At 36.2% G+C, this 17,704-nt stretch overlaps 2 protein-coding genes and 1 long non-coding RNA gene across 10 annotated transcripts in view; 1 reads left to right on the top strand and 2 right to left on the bottom strand.

Annotated features, from left to right (window-relative positions):
• Positions 1-2,597, top strand: part of col18a1b (collagen type XVIII alpha 1 chain b) — a 54,459-nt gene extending 51,862 nt beyond the window's left edge. For all 4 annotated transcript variants that reach the window (XM_051896065.1, XM_051896064.1, XM_051896063.1 and 1 more), the window contains 3 exons: positions 3-200; positions 616-731; positions 831-2,597. In XM_051896065.1, the coding sequence (XP_051752025.1) occupies positions 3-200; positions 616-731; positions 831-1,035 (519 nt within the window). In that variant the 3' untranslated portion in view covers positions 1,036-2,597. The remainder of the gene's footprint in view (positions 1-2; positions 201-615; positions 732-830) is intronic.
• LOC127513925 (uncharacterized) overlaps positions 1-17,704 on the bottom strand; it is a 757,994-nt gene that overhangs the window by 60,391 nt on the left and 679,899 nt on the right. The window lies entirely within an intron of this gene.
• Positions 3,933-17,231, bottom strand: slc19a1 (solute carrier family 19 member 1). 5 transcript variants are annotated; one of them, XM_051896110.1, is made up of 8 exons: positions 17,098-17,231; positions 16,913-17,019; positions 14,701-14,767; positions 14,179-14,489; positions 10,084-10,864; positions 7,788-7,980; positions 7,273-7,414; positions 3,933-5,238 (listed from the first exon to the last, which is right to left on the bottom strand). In XM_051896110.1, the coding sequence occupies exons 4-8, from the start codon at positions 14,449-14,451 to the stop codon at positions 5,041-5,043; spliced, it is 1,587 nt and encodes a 528-aa protein (XP_051752070.1). In that variant the 5' UTR covers positions 14,452-14,489; positions 14,701-14,767; positions 16,913-17,019; positions 17,098-17,231; the 3' UTR covers positions 3,933-5,040. The 5 variants fall into 5 exon arrangements, with proteins under 5 accessions (XP_051752070.1, XP_051752067.1, XP_051752071.1 ...); XM_051896107.1 differs by having other exon boundaries at positions 16,955-17,019; positions 17,098-17,230; XM_051896111.1 differs by lacking the exon at positions 14,701-14,767 and having other exon boundaries at positions 16,955-17,019.

Raw genomic sequence — 17,704 nt, 5'->3', positions numbered from 1 at the left:
AGCTGCACCTGATTGCTCTCAACTCACCCCAGCGGGGCGACATGCGGGGCATTAGAGGTGTAGATCACAAGTGCTTCTTACAGGCACAAGCAATTGGGCTCAAAGGAACATTCAGGGCTTTCCTGTCATCCGGCTTACAGGATCTGTACAGTATTGTTCGAAAGATTGACAGAGATCGGTTTCCTATAGTAAATCTTCAGGTAAGATCCTTCATTTGTCGCAGAGAGTTTATTTATTTATTTTTTACAGCATATACTGTAGTCTTTCACAATGTTTAAAGGGTTGGTTCATACAAAAATGAATATTTCTGTCATTAATTACTCACACATCATGTCGTTCCACACCCATAAGACCTTCGTTCATCTACAGGTTGAACAACTGTAGTCACATGGACTATTTTAACAATGTCTTTAATACCTTTCTGGATCTTGAAATTAGTTTTGACGTTGCGGTCTATAGGGAGATCAGAAAGGTCATGGATTTCATCAAAAATATCTTAATTTGTGTTCTGAAGATGAACAAAGCTCTTACGGGTGTGAAACAACATGAGGGTGAGGAATTAATGACAGAAATTTAATTTTTGCACAAACTAACCCTTTAATATATTCCCCACAGGATGAGGAATTGTTCAGTAACTGGGAATCCATCTTTAGTGACTCAGAGGGCAGGATGAATGATAATGTGCACATCTATTCATTTGATGGTCGAGATGTTCTCAATGATGATGCCTGGTAAGCGGGTCTAAGACATTCCTAAACAACTAGAACCTTAACAGAATTTATTAGAACGATTAACCTGAAATTTATTTTCACCATAACCACTTCCAATAGGCCAGAGAAGATGCTATGGCATGGATCAAGCACTCGTGGAAACAGGCAAACAGACAGCTACTGTGAAACATGGCGAACTGATAATCCTGCAGTCACTGGCATGGCTTCCTCTCTCCAAGATGGCTACCTTCTTCAGCAGCTGCCACACGGCTGCGCCAGCTCTTTTATCGTACTGTGCATCGAGAACAGCTACACTGCTGAGTGAACCAAAACATGTGCTTGAGTCACATCACAAACTGAAACTTGGTTTGTGACTAGTGGTTTTGTATGTTCATCAACGTGTATTTTAGATAAAAAATTGGACCATTTATTTTTTTTTTATGTATTAACTGCTGTGTGACAGCCATCAGTATATCAAATGATATACATTGCTCTTCCTTACACCATAAGCCTTACAACAAACATTTTATCATAGCAAAAAATATACAATGAAAAGAAAAATCAGACTTACACATAAACAAGCAAAAACAACTTTTAAAATACAGCCTTCGCAATACCTTGCCAAAGAAAACAGCTTCATTCTAAATTTTAATAACTAATTCTCTTTAAACTACTTTGTTGTCATTCACATTTGTATTTAAAATGCTTTTATATAAACTTATCTATGTAACCTTTTTACATTTTTATACTTTGCAACTCAATCACATCAAACTTTCCATGATTGTAGTGCAAAACGACTAGTTGACTTTCTCTAAAGAAAGATGACTTGAAATAGGTAAATCATTGTTAGTTTTTTTTATTATTTATTTTATTTTTTACACTACTACAGCCTGCTGTATTTTACAGTCGACCACTAAAAAAATCTCAAAGCCATTACTACTTTTATTTACTGCATTTTCAATGGCACTTACATTAATTAATAAATACAACCTCTATTTTTTACTCGTCATTGGTTGTTTCACTCTTAAAAATACTGTAATATTTACTTGGAAAATACACTCAAGGTTCCAAAAGAGGGTTTTCACAGCGAAGAACCATTATTGGTTCCCCAAAGAACCTTTCAGTGATCAGTTCAGAGCATTTTAAAAATCTAAAGAACCTTTTTCCACTATAAATAAACTTTTTTGCAATGGAAAGTTCCAAGGATGTTGAAGGTTCTTCATGGAACCATCGATGCCAATAAAGAACCTTTATTTTTAAGAGCGTAAAATCAATTAAACTAATCATACCAACCCCAATCGTTTGAATGGTAGTGTACAGTATATGTAACAATATTGCCAGTTATTCTTGTCTATTTAGCTACAGCATGAGCTACCGTGTCTCTCTGAGCAAAACACGCTAGTGTGGATTTGTTTCTGAAAGAATCAGTGTTTTTGAGTGAATGATTCAATGACTCACTCATAACACAAAAAGACACTTGGTGCCATAATGATAGAAAGGATTCCTGAAAAATCCCGTTTATGATGTTTCTATCTGCAAACCGAGACAAGCATAACAGTGATATAATTAGTAAAACTTCCCAGTGCTGTTGAACTTTATAACAGCACTCTTGTATGAAGAGTAAATAAAGACAGTCAAAGAGATTCAAGCTGGTGCTTGCAACAATCTCCATCAGATGTTTCAAGAAATATGATTGTATCGGACTAATCGGGCTCAGACAGCCTACTCTGAGTTTAAATCTAGAGCCAGGCTTAAATGTAATTTATCTCTCAACCTTTATGAGACATAGTTATGCACCATTCCAGTCATGTCTGGCACGAATCGCAACCAATTCTTTGGATATCTACTTTTGCAACTATAAAAATAAACATCATTTTTACATACACACACCGTCTGTCGTTTGTTTTCCTTGTTTCCACGTTACGAAGTCACTAGAACATGAATAAGGTTCAGCTTTGCCAGACAGCAAATCATTTACAACTACCTCTTTCACTCCTGTCAAGAGCTGGAACAAGACAGAACAAGACCTACAAGCTAATCATTATTAAGTTTAATGTTATTTAAGTTTAAGTTTAAACATTGTTCATGTTCAACACATGACTTCTAATGTTCAACAGTCTGGTTCCATAAGTAAAAACTCAATTTTCTCCATAGGGAAATTGATTTTTAACGATAACTTATAACCCTTTAAAGACAGCCTTTCTGTGAGCTATGAGGTTGTTAATTGATAGCATTTGCTTCTGTTGAAGCAGTCAGGCCGCATTATTTAAACTTTTTAAAATTTTAAAATAACATTGTTAAACAGCGGAATTTGTGGTTTTAAAAAAAAAAAAACTACATTACCCATGATGCTGTGCCTCATTAGCGGCTGATTCTTTTGGCCGCTATACGCAAGCCGTCCGCCATTGAAACGGTCAAAGCTGGTCCGTGAACATTCGAGAGCAACATAACTGAGCGTCTGCAACCGTAGTATGTATGAATATCTATATCTGCGATAGACTTCAGCTGATGATTTTACTAAACTAACACAATAAAAGCGTCAGCTAACACGACACTAAAAAGTAATCTTACCTGTGAAAGGTTATCCCATTTCTTCGGGAATTTAAATCTCGGTGGTTTTTGCAATGTTGTGGTATCATTGATTCTTACCGTGAGTGTCGACCGTTCCAAGATGGCGGGAGCGCCGACGTGTCTATCGAATGTAGTAGGCTACTATAATGTGGCTATGCTCCCTACACTCTCAAAATATTTAAATATTTCCAATACAATTTAACTTAAAATATAATGTTTATATAAAATCAGCATTTTAAATGCATTTGTTCATTGTTACTAATTAGATTATGCTGTTCGCAATGCTTCATGGGTTTGTAGTTCTTTCCACTAAAGCCGTTAAGTACACATTTGTACCTTTTTAATTTTTGTCAGATTTGCAAATACTCATAGCTGTTTGACTTGGTTCATAACACTTTAAGAAGACTTTCTGAAAATCCCAATGGCAGAAATAGATGGAAAAAAACACTCCCATAACCAACGCGCAGAAAGTATTTTGTATTTTAAGCCTGGTTTCTCTCAAGATTTCTTCCCTTTATTACATAGCCATCTCATGGAGTTTTTTTGTCCTTGCCATAGTCACCTTAAGGCTGCAGTTGAATATTAAGACATATTTTTATCTAAAGCGGCTTTTAAACATTATAGAATTCACAAAATGATATACAAATAAAAATTGCTCAAACTTTTTATTTAATAACAATTTATTTGTAATTTGACATGGTCTGGAGCTCCTATAATGTGATCACACTATAAAACAGTAGTATTTATTTTAAAATTCAGTAGAACTAAGCAGAACTAAGTGTCTTGTGTACAATACATTCTTATTCGTGTGAAATTACGGTAACACTTTACAATTAGGTCTCATTTGTTAACATTAATTTGTTTGTTAACATAATTTGTTAACAAAACTCCAGCTGTTCATTGATTGTTCATGTTAGTTCACAGTGCATTAAATACAACTCTTGATTTTAACAATGTATTAGTAAATGTTGAAATTAACATAACTAAGATTAATAAATACTGTAGACATATTGTTCATTCTTAGTGCATGTTAACCAAAGTAGTTAACTAATGAAACCTTATTGTAAAGTGTTACCAAAATTTCTTTTATACAGGTTATAGGCATCAAAATATTCATATCACCAAGCATTGCACAGAACTGAGCAACAGTGTGAATGCAGCAATTTCCCCTTCCTGTTTAAAAAATTCTGTTGCCACTCCACCCTAGCTCCACTATGAGTTTTTCTTTTTCCCATTCCTAAGCAGTACCTATTTCTGAGCGATCCTGGAATGAAAGAAAAGACTGGAAGAAAAATGGTCCTCACTGGAACGGTTGTGCAATAGTAATTATTTAAACTTCAATATCTAGCTGCAAATAATACTTCTGGCATCACGGTACTCTTAAGTTAAAAAGTAATCCTATCAGACTGGCTTCCAAACATTCCTTATAAAATTATTTTACACTTTGTTAACCCTAACAAAGATAACCTTATAAAAATAAACAAAGACATCCAGATCTAGCAATATCTCGATCCGAGACTAGATTTTCCATTGGCGTACCATCCTACTGACCTCAATCACTACATTTAATTTCCACAAAATGTATAATTAGATTTTGATGAGGTTAAAAAAAAAAAAAAATCTAGTGCCATTCCTAACAAATGGACAAACATAAAATGATAAAAACAAGGCTATTCATACTTAAAATAAATGTTCTGATTTTAAAGTAACAACTAAAGAGATGGAGAAACTCCTTCTATAGGCACATTTCCTTTGAATCTCATGTCTTGATGCCGACTCCATTATGTGCGGTTGTGCCGTCATTAGCTGTTGTCATGGGACTAAGTTCAGTGGCTATGGCTCCTTCCGTAGCCTCTTGCCCTGCGCTTTGATTGCGGTAATGACACATGATGATAAAGGCACTACAGCCCAGATAAATCACAGTCAGCAGAGTGAAGTAAAAGAAATAAACAAAAAACTGCAAAAGAGAAAGAGAGAAAACCAAAATCATTCTGCATTATAATGTTACTGTAATTTCTTTTATTACAGTACAATCGCAAAGACCAATTTCTCAATACTTGGGCCACTTTTTCAAAACTCTTCATACAGTGACCACAAAAGCAGTCTATGTGGGATAAAATGTGGATCATTTATCATTGCTTTCCGGGGAAAAAAACATTCAACAACAACATCATCTCTCAAATGAAATGACAGACACAAACACCACCAAAACTACGTACCTACAGGCCAATTTGCACATACTTACATACTCTTTTCAAAACTGTTAAAGGGTTACTGTTGTTTACTCACCCTCGTGTCATTCAAACTTTTGTGCATCTTCGAAGATAGAAATGAAGATATTTTTAATGAAATCAGAGATTTCTGTCCCTCCACTGGCAGTTTACGCAACTACCACTTTGACGCTTCAAAAAAGTTCATAAAGAGATCATAAAACTAATCCATATGAATTGGACGATTTGGTCCAAATTTTCTAGAGACTTGATCACTTTATATGATGAACATTTAATTTAAGCTTACTGTATATTCACATATAAACATTCATCAACACACACATCAGTTGTGGTAAACAGAAGCTGGAGCATGTTTTCTTGATGTGCGAAAACCAATGAGGTTCATTCTCGTGTTACGCAGCACGTTTGAGCTTCCGCAAGAACCAATGAGGTTCGTTCTCGTGTTACGCAGCACGTTTGAGCTTCCGCAAGAACCAATGAGGTTCATTCTCGTGTTACGCAGCACGTTTGAGCTTCAGCAAGAACCAATGAGGTTCATTCTCGTGTTACGCAGCACGTTTGAGCTTCCGCAAGAACCAATGAGGTTCGTTCTCGTGTTACGCAGCACGTTTGAGCTTCCGCAAGAACCAATGAGGTTCGTTCTCGTGTTACGCAGCACGTTTGAGCTTCCGCAAGAACCAATGAGGTTCGTTCTCGTGTTACGCAGCACGTTTGAGCTTCAGCAAGAAGCAATGAGGTTCGTTCTCGTGTTACGCAGCACGTTTGAGCTTCAGCAAGAACCAATGAGGTTCGTTCATGTTACGCAGCAAATTTGAGCTTCCTCAAGAACCAATGAGGTTCATTCTCGTGTTACGCAGCACGTTTGAGCTTCCTCAAGAACCAATGAGGTTCATTCTCGTGTTACGCAGCACGTTTGAGCTTCAGCAAGAACCAATGAAGTTTGTTCTCGCGCATCAAGCAGGTTCGGTTGAGCTTGTGTTTATGTTCGCTGATCAATGTTTATATGTGAATAAAAGCCTAAATTTAATCTGTTCATCATAAAAAGCGATCGAGTCTCTTCAGAAAATTTGGACTAAACCTTCCGATTCATACAGATTAGTTTTACGATCTCCAAATGGTAGTTGCGTCAACCGTCAACGGAGGGACAGAAATCTCTCAGATTTCATTTAAAATATCTTCATTTGTGTTCCGAAGATGAACAAAAGTCTTACGGTGAGTAAGACTCATCTAGGGTGAGTAAATTATGACAATTTTCATTTTTGGGTAAATTAAGCCTTTAAACGAAAGTTCAAACTGAATAAGACAACTATTTGCTACATTTCTACAGTAATACCATATTGAAATATATTTCAAATCTAAAAAAATGGAATACTATCAAAATCAGATGTAGCTGAACCCCCACACAAGTGTTAGTCTTTCAATTTCAGTAACATCTATACAAAAGGGGAAAACTTAGGAATAATTTTGTACTGTAATGTAAACAATGACCATGTAACATTTACTGCAGTGTATTCTTGTGTTGTGAAGATACTTTACAAAAGAAATCATTGCGTAATGCTACAAGTTTTTTAGGTCATTGTTTATGTTGATTTGAGACACGTTTTGGTAGTCTTAGTGCATTTTGAATATGAAATGAACTGCTGTGCCAAGCTGAAAATAACAACTGTGTGTAGAGTTTTGAAAAAGTGACCCAAGTATTGAGTATTGGTCCTGTTTTTCTGTGTAACTATTAACAGAAGTTAATCTAGAATTTTACACACCTGAGAATGAACATCCAAAGCCAATCCCCTCTTATCTGCCACAATGAGAGTGATGACCGTCTTCAGGATTGTTCCAAGAAATGTGTTTACTCCAAACACTAAAGCACACAATTCTTTAGTGAGAGAGGAGGCAATCCGGAAACTGAGGAGGAAAAGCACAAAATGAATTATTTACAGACAAAATGCAGAGAACAGACATCTGGATAATTGTATAAAAAAACAAAAAAAAAAAAAGATTTTCTTTAAATTGTTTCATTTCCTTAGTGCTTTTCTTTTAGTTTCAATAAAAGCTCCTTATGTGGCAAACTACAACAAACAAAGTTCTTGCTCTCTGTGAAAAATGTTTTCACAGGTGCATACAACTCATCTCCCCCTTTCAGAACAGTCACTTCAAAACATATTATGCAATACGTGCCATAGATGTTTCATGTGAGTTTTTGACAAATAAAATGCATACAAAAAAAAAAAAAATGCATTTAATAATAAAAGTAAATAAATAACTTTATATCACTCACATGGCAATAGGCACCAGAAACTGGTAGAAGCCTCTGAACAGGGCATATGCCACATAGCAAACCCAGATATTTCCTGTGAGTCCCATGAGAAGCAGTAGACCGGCCTGTGCTCCAGTGATCACTCCAATCACCAGTTCAGACCACAGATTCCATCGAATCTTCACATAGCCTGCTGCAAATGACGTGATTGCACCTATGGAGCACAAGATTGTCATGTAATTTTCATGCTGATTAACAAACATCTATTCTCATCAAGTCCAAATTTGTGTATGAAAATCTGAAAAACTATTTGCAAATATTTTCTACTTGAGTGTCATTTACACCATCTGGTCCTACAGAGTATAGCTCCAAATCTGATTAAATGCACCTGAATCAACTAAAAACTCTACAGGGAATTGGCTTTCCAGCACCAGGAATACGGAATCCTGGTTTACATGTTTTGTTTTTGCCAAGCACATGTCATGCCCAAGCTCAAGGGTTGGGGAACATGAACTTTGCCTGTTCTCGCCAAATAGTAAACAATCATGTATAATGTAAACCTCAATTAGGATTTTTAATTTTTTTGAGATGGAACACCAAGATCCTAGTAAAAAATTACCTGTCAAACACTGATGACCCACATTGAAATTCATGCCAGTACAAATAAGCAGATAATTATTGTCCGATGTATTGGTCGATAACCAATAAATGTCTGTTATTCTAAATCCATAGTATTTTGTTTTAAAAAGTGAGAGAGAATTACAACACACACAAATCTAAAACTGTACTTCACTTCTTTCTAGTACTGTCCCTATTGCACTTAAACTGCTGTGATAACACCTATTCTCGAGAAACCAGGGAATTCAGACTCAAAGAATTTTGACAATTTTCGTCCCATCTCGAATTTGCCGTTCTTGTCTAAAATTCTTGAAAAAATTGTTGCTTTCCAGCTCCGTGACCATCGCTCTTGTAATAGCTTATATGAGCAGTTGCAATCAGGGTTTCGCTCCCATCACAGTGTTGAGACTGCACTTGTAAAGATATCCAATGATCTGCTACTAGCTGCTGATTCTGGTCTTTTATCTATACTTATCCTTCTCGATCTTAGTGCAGCATTCGATACCATTTCACACTCCGTACTCTTAAACAGATTGGAATCTATTGGAATTACTGGTATGGCTTTAAGTTGGTTTCATTCCCATCTCACAAACCGCAGTCAATCTGTACAACTTAAACGGTTTAAATCTAAACCCACTTATGTTGTCACTGGTGTTCCACAGGGTTCTGTCTTGGGACCTCTTTTGTTTCTTATTTATCTTTTACCAGTTGGCTCCATTTTTAGAAAATATGGCATCCTCTTCCATTGTTATGCTGATGACACCCAACTTCATCTTTCTTCTAAACCTTCCTCAAAGTTTCCTCCCCCTGCTATTGTCGAGTGCCTAGATGAATTAAAAACTTGGTTCTCAAGTAATTTTCTCAAATTGAATAGTAGGAAAACTGAAATTCTTCTCGTTGGTTCAAAAAAAATAGCTAAGTCAAATATTTCTTCTATGATGATAGATAATTGCTGTTCCCTTGTCTAATCAGGTGAAAAGTTTGGGTGTCATCCTTGATAGAACTCTGTCGTTTGAAACTCATATTACCAGTATTACCCGTTCTGCATTCTTTCACATCAGGAATATCAATCGTTTGTGTCCTGTCCTTTCACTCAAGAGTACTGCTACTCTTGTGCATGCTCTTGTAACATCACAAATCAACTATTGTAATGCTTTGTTTTATAGGCTTCCTTCCAAATCTCTTCACAAACTACAGTTGGTACAAAATGCTGCTGCTCCAAAACTTCTATCTCTGACCACATCTCTCCTGTGCTACAGCATCTCCATTGGCTCCCAGTTAAATTCCATGTAAATTTTAAAATTTTACTTTTAACTTATAAAGCACTTAACAATTTGGCACGTCCATACCTTTTAGAGCTTCTTCATATACACACTCCTCCTCGCATTCTAAGATCGGCTTCTGCACTTACTCTTGTTCTCTCACGCACTCAGACAACTTCCATGGGGTCACAAGTTTTTGGTTATGCGGTTCCCCATTTATGGAACTCACTTCCTGTAGAAGTTCGCAATAGTTCAAGTCTTCCAGTTTTCAAATCTCATCTTAAAACTTATTTGTTTAGGCAGGCTTTTATGTGACTTATATGTTTGTTCATTGTATTGGTTTTATTGTTCAATCTCATTGTTTTATGGACTTGTCCTTGAGTGCCATGAAAGGCGCCTATAAATAAAATGTATAATAATAATAATAATAATCTTACCTAATAATGTGGAGGCAGCCTCAACAGCTCCATTGTAGACATGCTTGTTTTCCGTGGCAGGGTAGACTTTATTCCACAGGATGTGCACATAAAACACAACTAAATAGTAACCAGTGGAGTTGAACACCCACCACAAGCTCCAAAGCCTTAAACTAGGCACTTTCACAACATTCTTCAACTCCTTCAGCATCTGAACAAACACTGAATTTGCCAAGGAAAGGGAATTGTGGTTACTGCCCAGTGCTGCCACACTGCCATCCTTCTCCTCAGGCTTCATTCTGGCCAATTCCGATCGAGCTGCTTCCTTCCTCTCCTCCTCCAGACGGGCTCGGTTAAAAAACATGCTACGCTTGGGCCACGGCAAGCAGAAGGACAAGAGTAGCCCGAAACTGACAAACCCCAGAGAGACCGCGCTTAACGTCTTGTATGATACGTCCCCCTGTGACACACACAGCTGACCCAGCACAGAGCTCGTGAAGACTCCCATGAGCACCGACGAGCGGGAATAGCTGGCTACACGCTGGTAAACAGTCGCTGGTACTAGAGAGAAGATGTAGGAGGAGTACGCCACACGGGCAGCCATGGTGATGCCGTAAAAGAACTCCATGAACTGCATCTCCAGCAACGAGGTGCCCAAAAGCAGCAAGAGCCAAATGGAAACATGACTCAAGCTCTGAAGGATCAGCACAGGTTTGTAGCGTAGGTAATCTGTCAGCAGAAACACGGGCACCAGCACGGCCATATAGGAATATGAGAGGACTGGGGTGATTTCATTGGTAACCTGTGAAGATCACAAAAGTCATTGTTACCTCTGATATGGGGTAGAGGGAGAGCAGGGATAATTGTAGTAATAAATGTAACATCAGTAATAGCATAATAGACAATGCAATTACCTACATGCAGTGTGAAACATATTATGAATACCCAGTAAAGTTTGAACAGTGTGAAACAAGATAGCCAAGGATTCCATTTACCCGGGGTTTAGAATAACTCAGGGTTATAGGATTAGTTCACTTTAGAATTAAAATTTCATGATAATTTACTAGTCTAACAACCTTTATTAAAAAAGGTAAAACAAGTTGGAGAAAATGAGATGGAGTTTTTCGCCCTACCGCGGTACTTCCACCTACATCACGCGTGACCTTTCCAACGTGATTACGTAAAGCGTGGAGCATCACAGAGCAGTGCAAGACAAGCATTTGTTGATTAAAAAGTACATAAATTTTTATTGTTTTAGAAAATTACTGATGGTTTCTCTAGATAAGACTCTTATTCCTCGTCTGGGATCATGTAGAGCTCTTTGAAGCTGCACTGAAACTGACATTTGGACCTTCAACCCGTTGAACCCCAGTGAAGTCCACTATATGGAGAAAAATCCTGGAATGTTTTCCTCAAAAACCTTCATTTCTTTTCAACTGAAGAAAGAAAGACATAAACATCTTGGATGACATGGGAATGAGTAAATTATCAGGAAATTTTAATTCTGTAGGGCCCTATGATTTCTATGATGCAGAAAATGCGGACGGAATCCAGTCATAAAAACGGAATTTACTGTATAATGTCACGAAATGTCATTTTTTAAAAAATAAATCAAAAGTAGGTCAGTACACTTAAATCAAATCACAATATAGACTAGTGTCTGTGAATATTAACCACAAACAAATCTATTTAAATATGAATCCAGCATGTTGTGTGTCTCTGTGTGAATGAATGGCACAGAAGTGCAGTTTCATTTCCCACACACACACTGAAGCAGGCGTGACGTTCATGGTGTTTTCAGCCTTTGCCGCCTCACTATATGAGGACATGAACGCATGAACTTCATCTCCCGCTCGGAGAGTCACTTCATCAGCATTTTACTGTTTCATCTGAGAAAAACTATCATATCATAAACACACAGAAACTTCCTCACTGCAACCCATCAAAATAAAAGTTTGGTTTAACTTGAATTGTGACACAAATATATTACTATTGTACAGTAGAACTTAGCTACATCTCAATGGAATAATAATATTAACACTAATAATAATAATAATAAATTATTATTAAAACTTGTGCAGCACTTTGACAAAACACATATGATTAAAATACACAACACAGAATTTCTAAAAAACAAAACATTTCATAGAATTTTTTTTTTTTTTTTATTAATAAATTTGGTTGTTTTTATGAATTCAATTAACTAGACATGCTTTTTGATTATTAAAATTTAATTAAACTATTAAAATGGAATCCAGACAACTTAAAACAGAAAACACAGAATTTGGTAAAAATGAAACAGAATTTGAGGGGAAAAAAACGTATTTCATAGAGCCCTAAAAAATTTAAATTTTTTGTTCAACTTTTAAAGGGTTAGTTCACCCAAAAATGAAAATAATGTCATTAATTACTCACCCTCATGCCGTTCCACACCCGTAAGACCTTCGTTAATCTTCGGAACGCAAATTAAGATATTTTTGTTGAAATCCAATGGCTCGACTTATATAGTGATGGCCGATTTCAAAACACTGCTTCATGAAGCTTCGGAGCGTTATGAATCAGTGTGTCGAATCAGTGGTTCGGAGAGCTAAAGTCACGTGATTTCAGCAGTTTGGAGATTTGACACGCGATCCGATAAATGATAAATGGATTTCATTAGAAATGGCACCCTAAACACTAACAGTCTTCCTAACAAATTTGTGGTTTCGCAATGTAGTGCTACTTTTGATTTGTCAGGAAGAAGTCTGCTGCTGAGCGAGCTTCAGTGCGCATTGAGGGCACTCACGAGCACACTTCTGAAACCCAAAATGACAAATAACATCACAATTCTGACTTTATAACTCGCAATTTTGAGTTTCTGTCTCACAATTCTGACTTTATAACTCGCAATTTTGAGTTTCTGTCTTGCAATTCTGACTTTCTAACTCGCAATTTTGAGTTTCTGTCTCGCAATTCTGACTTTATAACTCGCAATTTTGAGTTTCTGTCTCGCAATTCTGACTTTATAACTCGCAATTTTGAGTTTCTGTCTCGCAATTCTGACTTTATAACTCACAATTTTGAGTTTCTGTCTTGCAATTCTGACTTTCTAACTCGCAATTTTGAGTTTCTGTCTCGCAATTCTGGCTTTATAACTCATAATTTTGAGTTTCTGTCTCGCAATTCTGACTTTATAACTCGCAATTTTGAGTTTCTGTCTCGCAATTCTGACTTTATAACTCGCAATTTTGAGTTTCTGTCTCACAATTCTGACTTTCTAACTCGCAATTTTGAGTTTATATCTCACAATTCTGACTTTATAACTCACAATTTTGAGTTTATATCTCAAGTCACAATCATACCTTTTTTAATTTTTATTCAGTTGCAGAAACAAGCTTCCATAATTTAGTTGCCTTAGCAAGCAGATTAAAAAAAAAAAAAAAAAAAGTCCCTTTTTTGTCTAATCAGATACACAAGTATGACACATGAATGTAACAGTTTTTAGGTGTCCTTTTAGTTAGTAAAACATGTTGAACGTAAATAAAATATGTAATGTGTGGGCTAAACAGAAGTGTTAATCCATGACACAGAAGCTGGGCTATAAACAAATAAAAACTGGAACTTGGTCTACTTCGCAGTGGAAAATTCCCATACAGATATTCTCAGCATGTGGCTGATTAATTTTATGGCTTTTGCCAAAAACAACAGCACTGACCTGATAAGAAAACATTCAGTTAGAGTGAGGGCAAATTCACTGAGCAAGTCAGGATTTAGAAGTGTTTACAAAAAAAGTCATTTAATGTTAATAACTCTAATGAGTCAGCATGATCTAAGATTCAGTTCAGTCCTTCCGCAAAGCAAATCTGACCCACTTTGGAGGAATGTGAACTCTGACCACATTCACATGGCCTTCCAGAACCCAGCAGCTGTGACAAGAGTTTGAACACCACGTTACACAATCTTAACTGTGTATCAACTATTATTGGCAACAAAATAAATACATACTGTACTATGTAAACAGCCTCGGTGTTAACAAAATTGAAAACAAACAAAAAAACATGTTTACCACCAGTATGTTTTATCAGTCTTTAACAGTGTTTTTTCACAAACTACAGTAAGTGTAGAATATCACCACACCTGTTCTCTGGAGAAGTTCTTCTCTGCACTGAGCAGGTACGGTGTGATGAACGGCTCTCCGGGCTTCAGCTGCACCATGAAGCCATAGAAACAAAGGTAAACAACGGACCATATCCAGGATCTGGTCTTCTGCGCTTGGCTTTCCAGGTCTTCCTTGGTTTCAAGGATGACTGACTCTGGAGCCACACTTTCCACAGTGTGTCCATTGTCATCAGTCCTCATTTCCTCCTTATTTTCCTCGGTCCGTTCATTGCATATACTCTCTTCCACCATGTTACAGCAATACTACTGATGCTGTAAAGCTGAATTATCTAATGATGTAAAAAATGCAGAAGGAATGTTAATAGCTGAAGGCTTAGCAGTATAACACAGACTGGTAATAACCAAGCGACTGCATGAGCCAGTAAACCCTAAGACATGTGCCGTGTTAACTATTACTGGGAGCTGAGAGGACACTTTCGTAATGATACAGCAATGTGTTAAACAGCTACAAGGTGACATTTTCTGTGTGCAGCCATTCACCTTTGCCCAGCTTCCAGCACCGTCAATGATTGAAACGTTCTACCTAACTGGACGGCACATTGTGATTCTGTAAAGAAGCACAAAGCAAATTAAATTATTAGTTTGATTTTTATAATAAAACTTAAATAAACAAATTTGGGATCGGTACGATTTTTAATGTTTTTAAAAGAAGTCATTTATGCTCACCAAGGCTGCATTTATTTGATTAAAAATACAAAACAAACAGTAATATTGTTCTTTTGAACTTTCTATTAATCAAAGAATCCTGAAATTTTTTTTTACACAACTGTTTTCAACATTGATATTAATCCAATGTTTCGAGCATCAAATCATCATATTATAATGATTTCTGAAGGATCATGTGACACTGAAGACTGGAGTAATGATGCTGAAATTTCAGCTTTGATCACAGGAATAAATTACACTTTAACACATATATATACACACACATATACATACATATATTATATATATATATATATATACACAGTTGCAAGAAAAAGTATGTGAACCACTTGCAGAATCTGTGAAAATGTTAATAATTTTAACAAAATAAGAGAGATCAAACAAAATGCATGTTATTTTTTATTTAGTACTGTCCTGAGTAAGATATTTTACATAAAAGATGTTTACATATAATCAACAAGACAAAAAAATAGCTGAATTTATTAAAATGACCCCATTCATAAGTTTGTGAACCATTAATTCTTAATACTGTGTGTGGTTACCTGGATGATCTACGGCTGTTTTTTTGTTGTGTGATGGTTGTTCATGAGTCTCTTGTTTGTCCTGAACAGTTAAACTGAGCTCTGTTCTTCAGGAAAATCCTCCAGCTCCTGCAGATTCTTCAGATTTCCAGCATTTTTTGCATATTTGACCCCTTTCCAGCAGTGACTGAATGATTTTGAGATCCATCTTTTCACACTGAGGACAACTGAGGGACTCAAACACAACTATTAAAAAAGGTTCAAACATTCACTGATGCTCCAGAAGTAAACACGATGCATTAAGAGTCGGGGGTGAAAACTTTTGAACAGGTCCAAATTTTTCTTATTTCGATTGAATATCATTTTTTTTCATTTAGTACTGCCCTTCGGAAGCAACAGAAGATACTTTCATGTTTCCCAGAGACAAATTAAGTACAATTTACCTTGATCTTCAAATTCAAAATGTTTTCACCCCACATCTATTAATGCATCATGTTTTTTTCTGGAGCATCAGTGAATGTTTGAACCTTTTTTAATAGTTGTGTTTGAGTCCCTCAGTTGTCCTCAGTGTGAAAAGATGAATCTCAAAATCATACAGTCACTGCTGGAAAGGGTTCAAATATGCAAAAGATGCTGGGAAACTGAAGAATCTGCAGGACCTGGTGGATTTTTCTGAAGAACAGAGCTCAGTTTAACTGTTCAGGACAAACAAGAGACTCATGAACAACCATCACAAAACAAAAAAACAGTCATAGATCATCCAGGTAACCACACACAGTATTAAGAATCAATGGTTCACATACTTATGAATGGGGTTATTTTAATAAATTCAGCTTTTTTTTTTTGTCTTGCTGATTATATCTTTTATGTAAAATATCTTACTCAGGACAGTACTAAATAAAAAATAACATGCATTTTGTATTATCTCCCTTATTTTGTTAAAATCATTAACATTTACACAGATTCTGCAAGTGGTTCACATACTTTTTCTTGCAACTGTATAATATATTATATTATTAATATATATACAGTCAAACCAAAATGTATTCATTCATTTCATTCATTAATACAGTTTAATCACTATAGTTTAAAAAATCAAATGGTAATTAAATATGACAAGATCTCAGAGTTAAACTGTGTCAGAAAAAAATCATCTTAATTATGTCAGATAACTTAAGTAAAACATGGTCAGGTCAAAGTGTCTAAATAATTTTTGGTCACAAATTTGCATCAGTTTTACTGGTAGTCCACTGTATGAAGAATATTTGGGTATAATATGTCACAGTTTACTTTATTTTGCTATCCTCACTTACATAAATGAACTATAGTGTCCTGAACCCACTAGTAAAAATATATCAAAAATATCAAAAATGTCTGAATAATTTTTGGTTTGACTGTATATATACACATATATATCTTCTCTTATACATCTCATAACCAAGTCTGCTTATTCATGAGCAACAATATCTCGTTAATTTCTTGATGTTGTTTGCACATAATCTCACCAGTGTTCAAGTATGTATCGAGCAGATTCGAGTTCAACTTGCCTGTTGATTTCCAGTGGTCAGTTTATGTCCTCTGGAGGCTGACGCTGAACTAATCATCTGTGCGACTGAAAATATTCAAGTGCAAGTTATTTAAAGGCACAACGAGACAGACTTTAACCCACCAGATCGCGATGATCACATACCAAATATGTCATTGAGAACTGTTCAGTCTAAAATCCACGAGACACATGCATGCCTGCACCCGTGCGCGCCCAATGAGCCGCTGACTGTCTGCGCATGCGCACCGGATGTTGTTTATCTTAACTTGATGGAAGAATCGTACTTTTGAGTCGGATCTTTTTAACGAACGCTTCATATCTCGTGTGTTCTGCAGTGAGGGGCTACCGGTCTAAATGATTCGTTCTGAATGAATCAGACTCACTGAACCGATCGTTTCTGGGAGTCTCATCCTGAAGCTCACTCTTATTTACACGTTAAATACTTTTGTATTTGTCAGTATTGTCAAAAATGAGTCAAAACAGAGCTGTTCAATCGTGATGTAAAATTGTATGGGTCAATCCGGAAGGCTAATTTGCCTTGGGTATTTTTGAAAACATCTATCTACAACCTAAATTATAGTTATTTATCAAACATGAATTTTGAAGCTGAGGATTCTGCAGCTTAATGTGTTATGATGCTTTGCCATAGGAGGGCGCTCCAAGCATGGTATATGTAAATGAGAAGGCGTTTACTGAAGTATAAACGGATGTGTTTTTTTGTTTTTTGTTTTTTTGACAGTGACTAGAGTGA

Source organism: Ctenopharyngodon idella, chromosome 6 (genome assembly GCF_019924925.1).
Source record: "Ctenopharyngodon idella isolate HZGC_01 chromosome 6, HZGC01, whole genome shotgun sequence".
In the NCBI taxonomy this organism is placed as follows: Eukaryota; Metazoa; Chordata; class Actinopteri; order Cypriniformes; family Xenocyprididae; genus Ctenopharyngodon; species Ctenopharyngodon idella.
This window is presented reverse-complemented; position numbering and strand designations above follow the sequence as displayed.

What these genes read in the sequence shown, in the direction of transcription:
- slc19a1 (XM_051896110.1), bottom strand. Translation starts at nt 14,451, where the DNA reads ATGGTGGAAGAGAGTATATGCAATGAACGGACCGAGGAAAATAAGGAG. An exon ending in GGCTGCCTCCACATTATTAG is followed by an intron (nt 7,981 to 10,083) that starts GTAAGATTATTA and finishes TGTGCTCCATAG; the next exon opens with GTGCAATCACGTCATTTGCA. An exon ending in CTTTGGATGTTCATTCTCAG is followed by an intron (nt 5,239 to 7,272) that starts GTGTGTAAAATT and finishes TCTCTTTTGCAG; the next exon opens with TTTTTTGTTTATTTCTTTTA.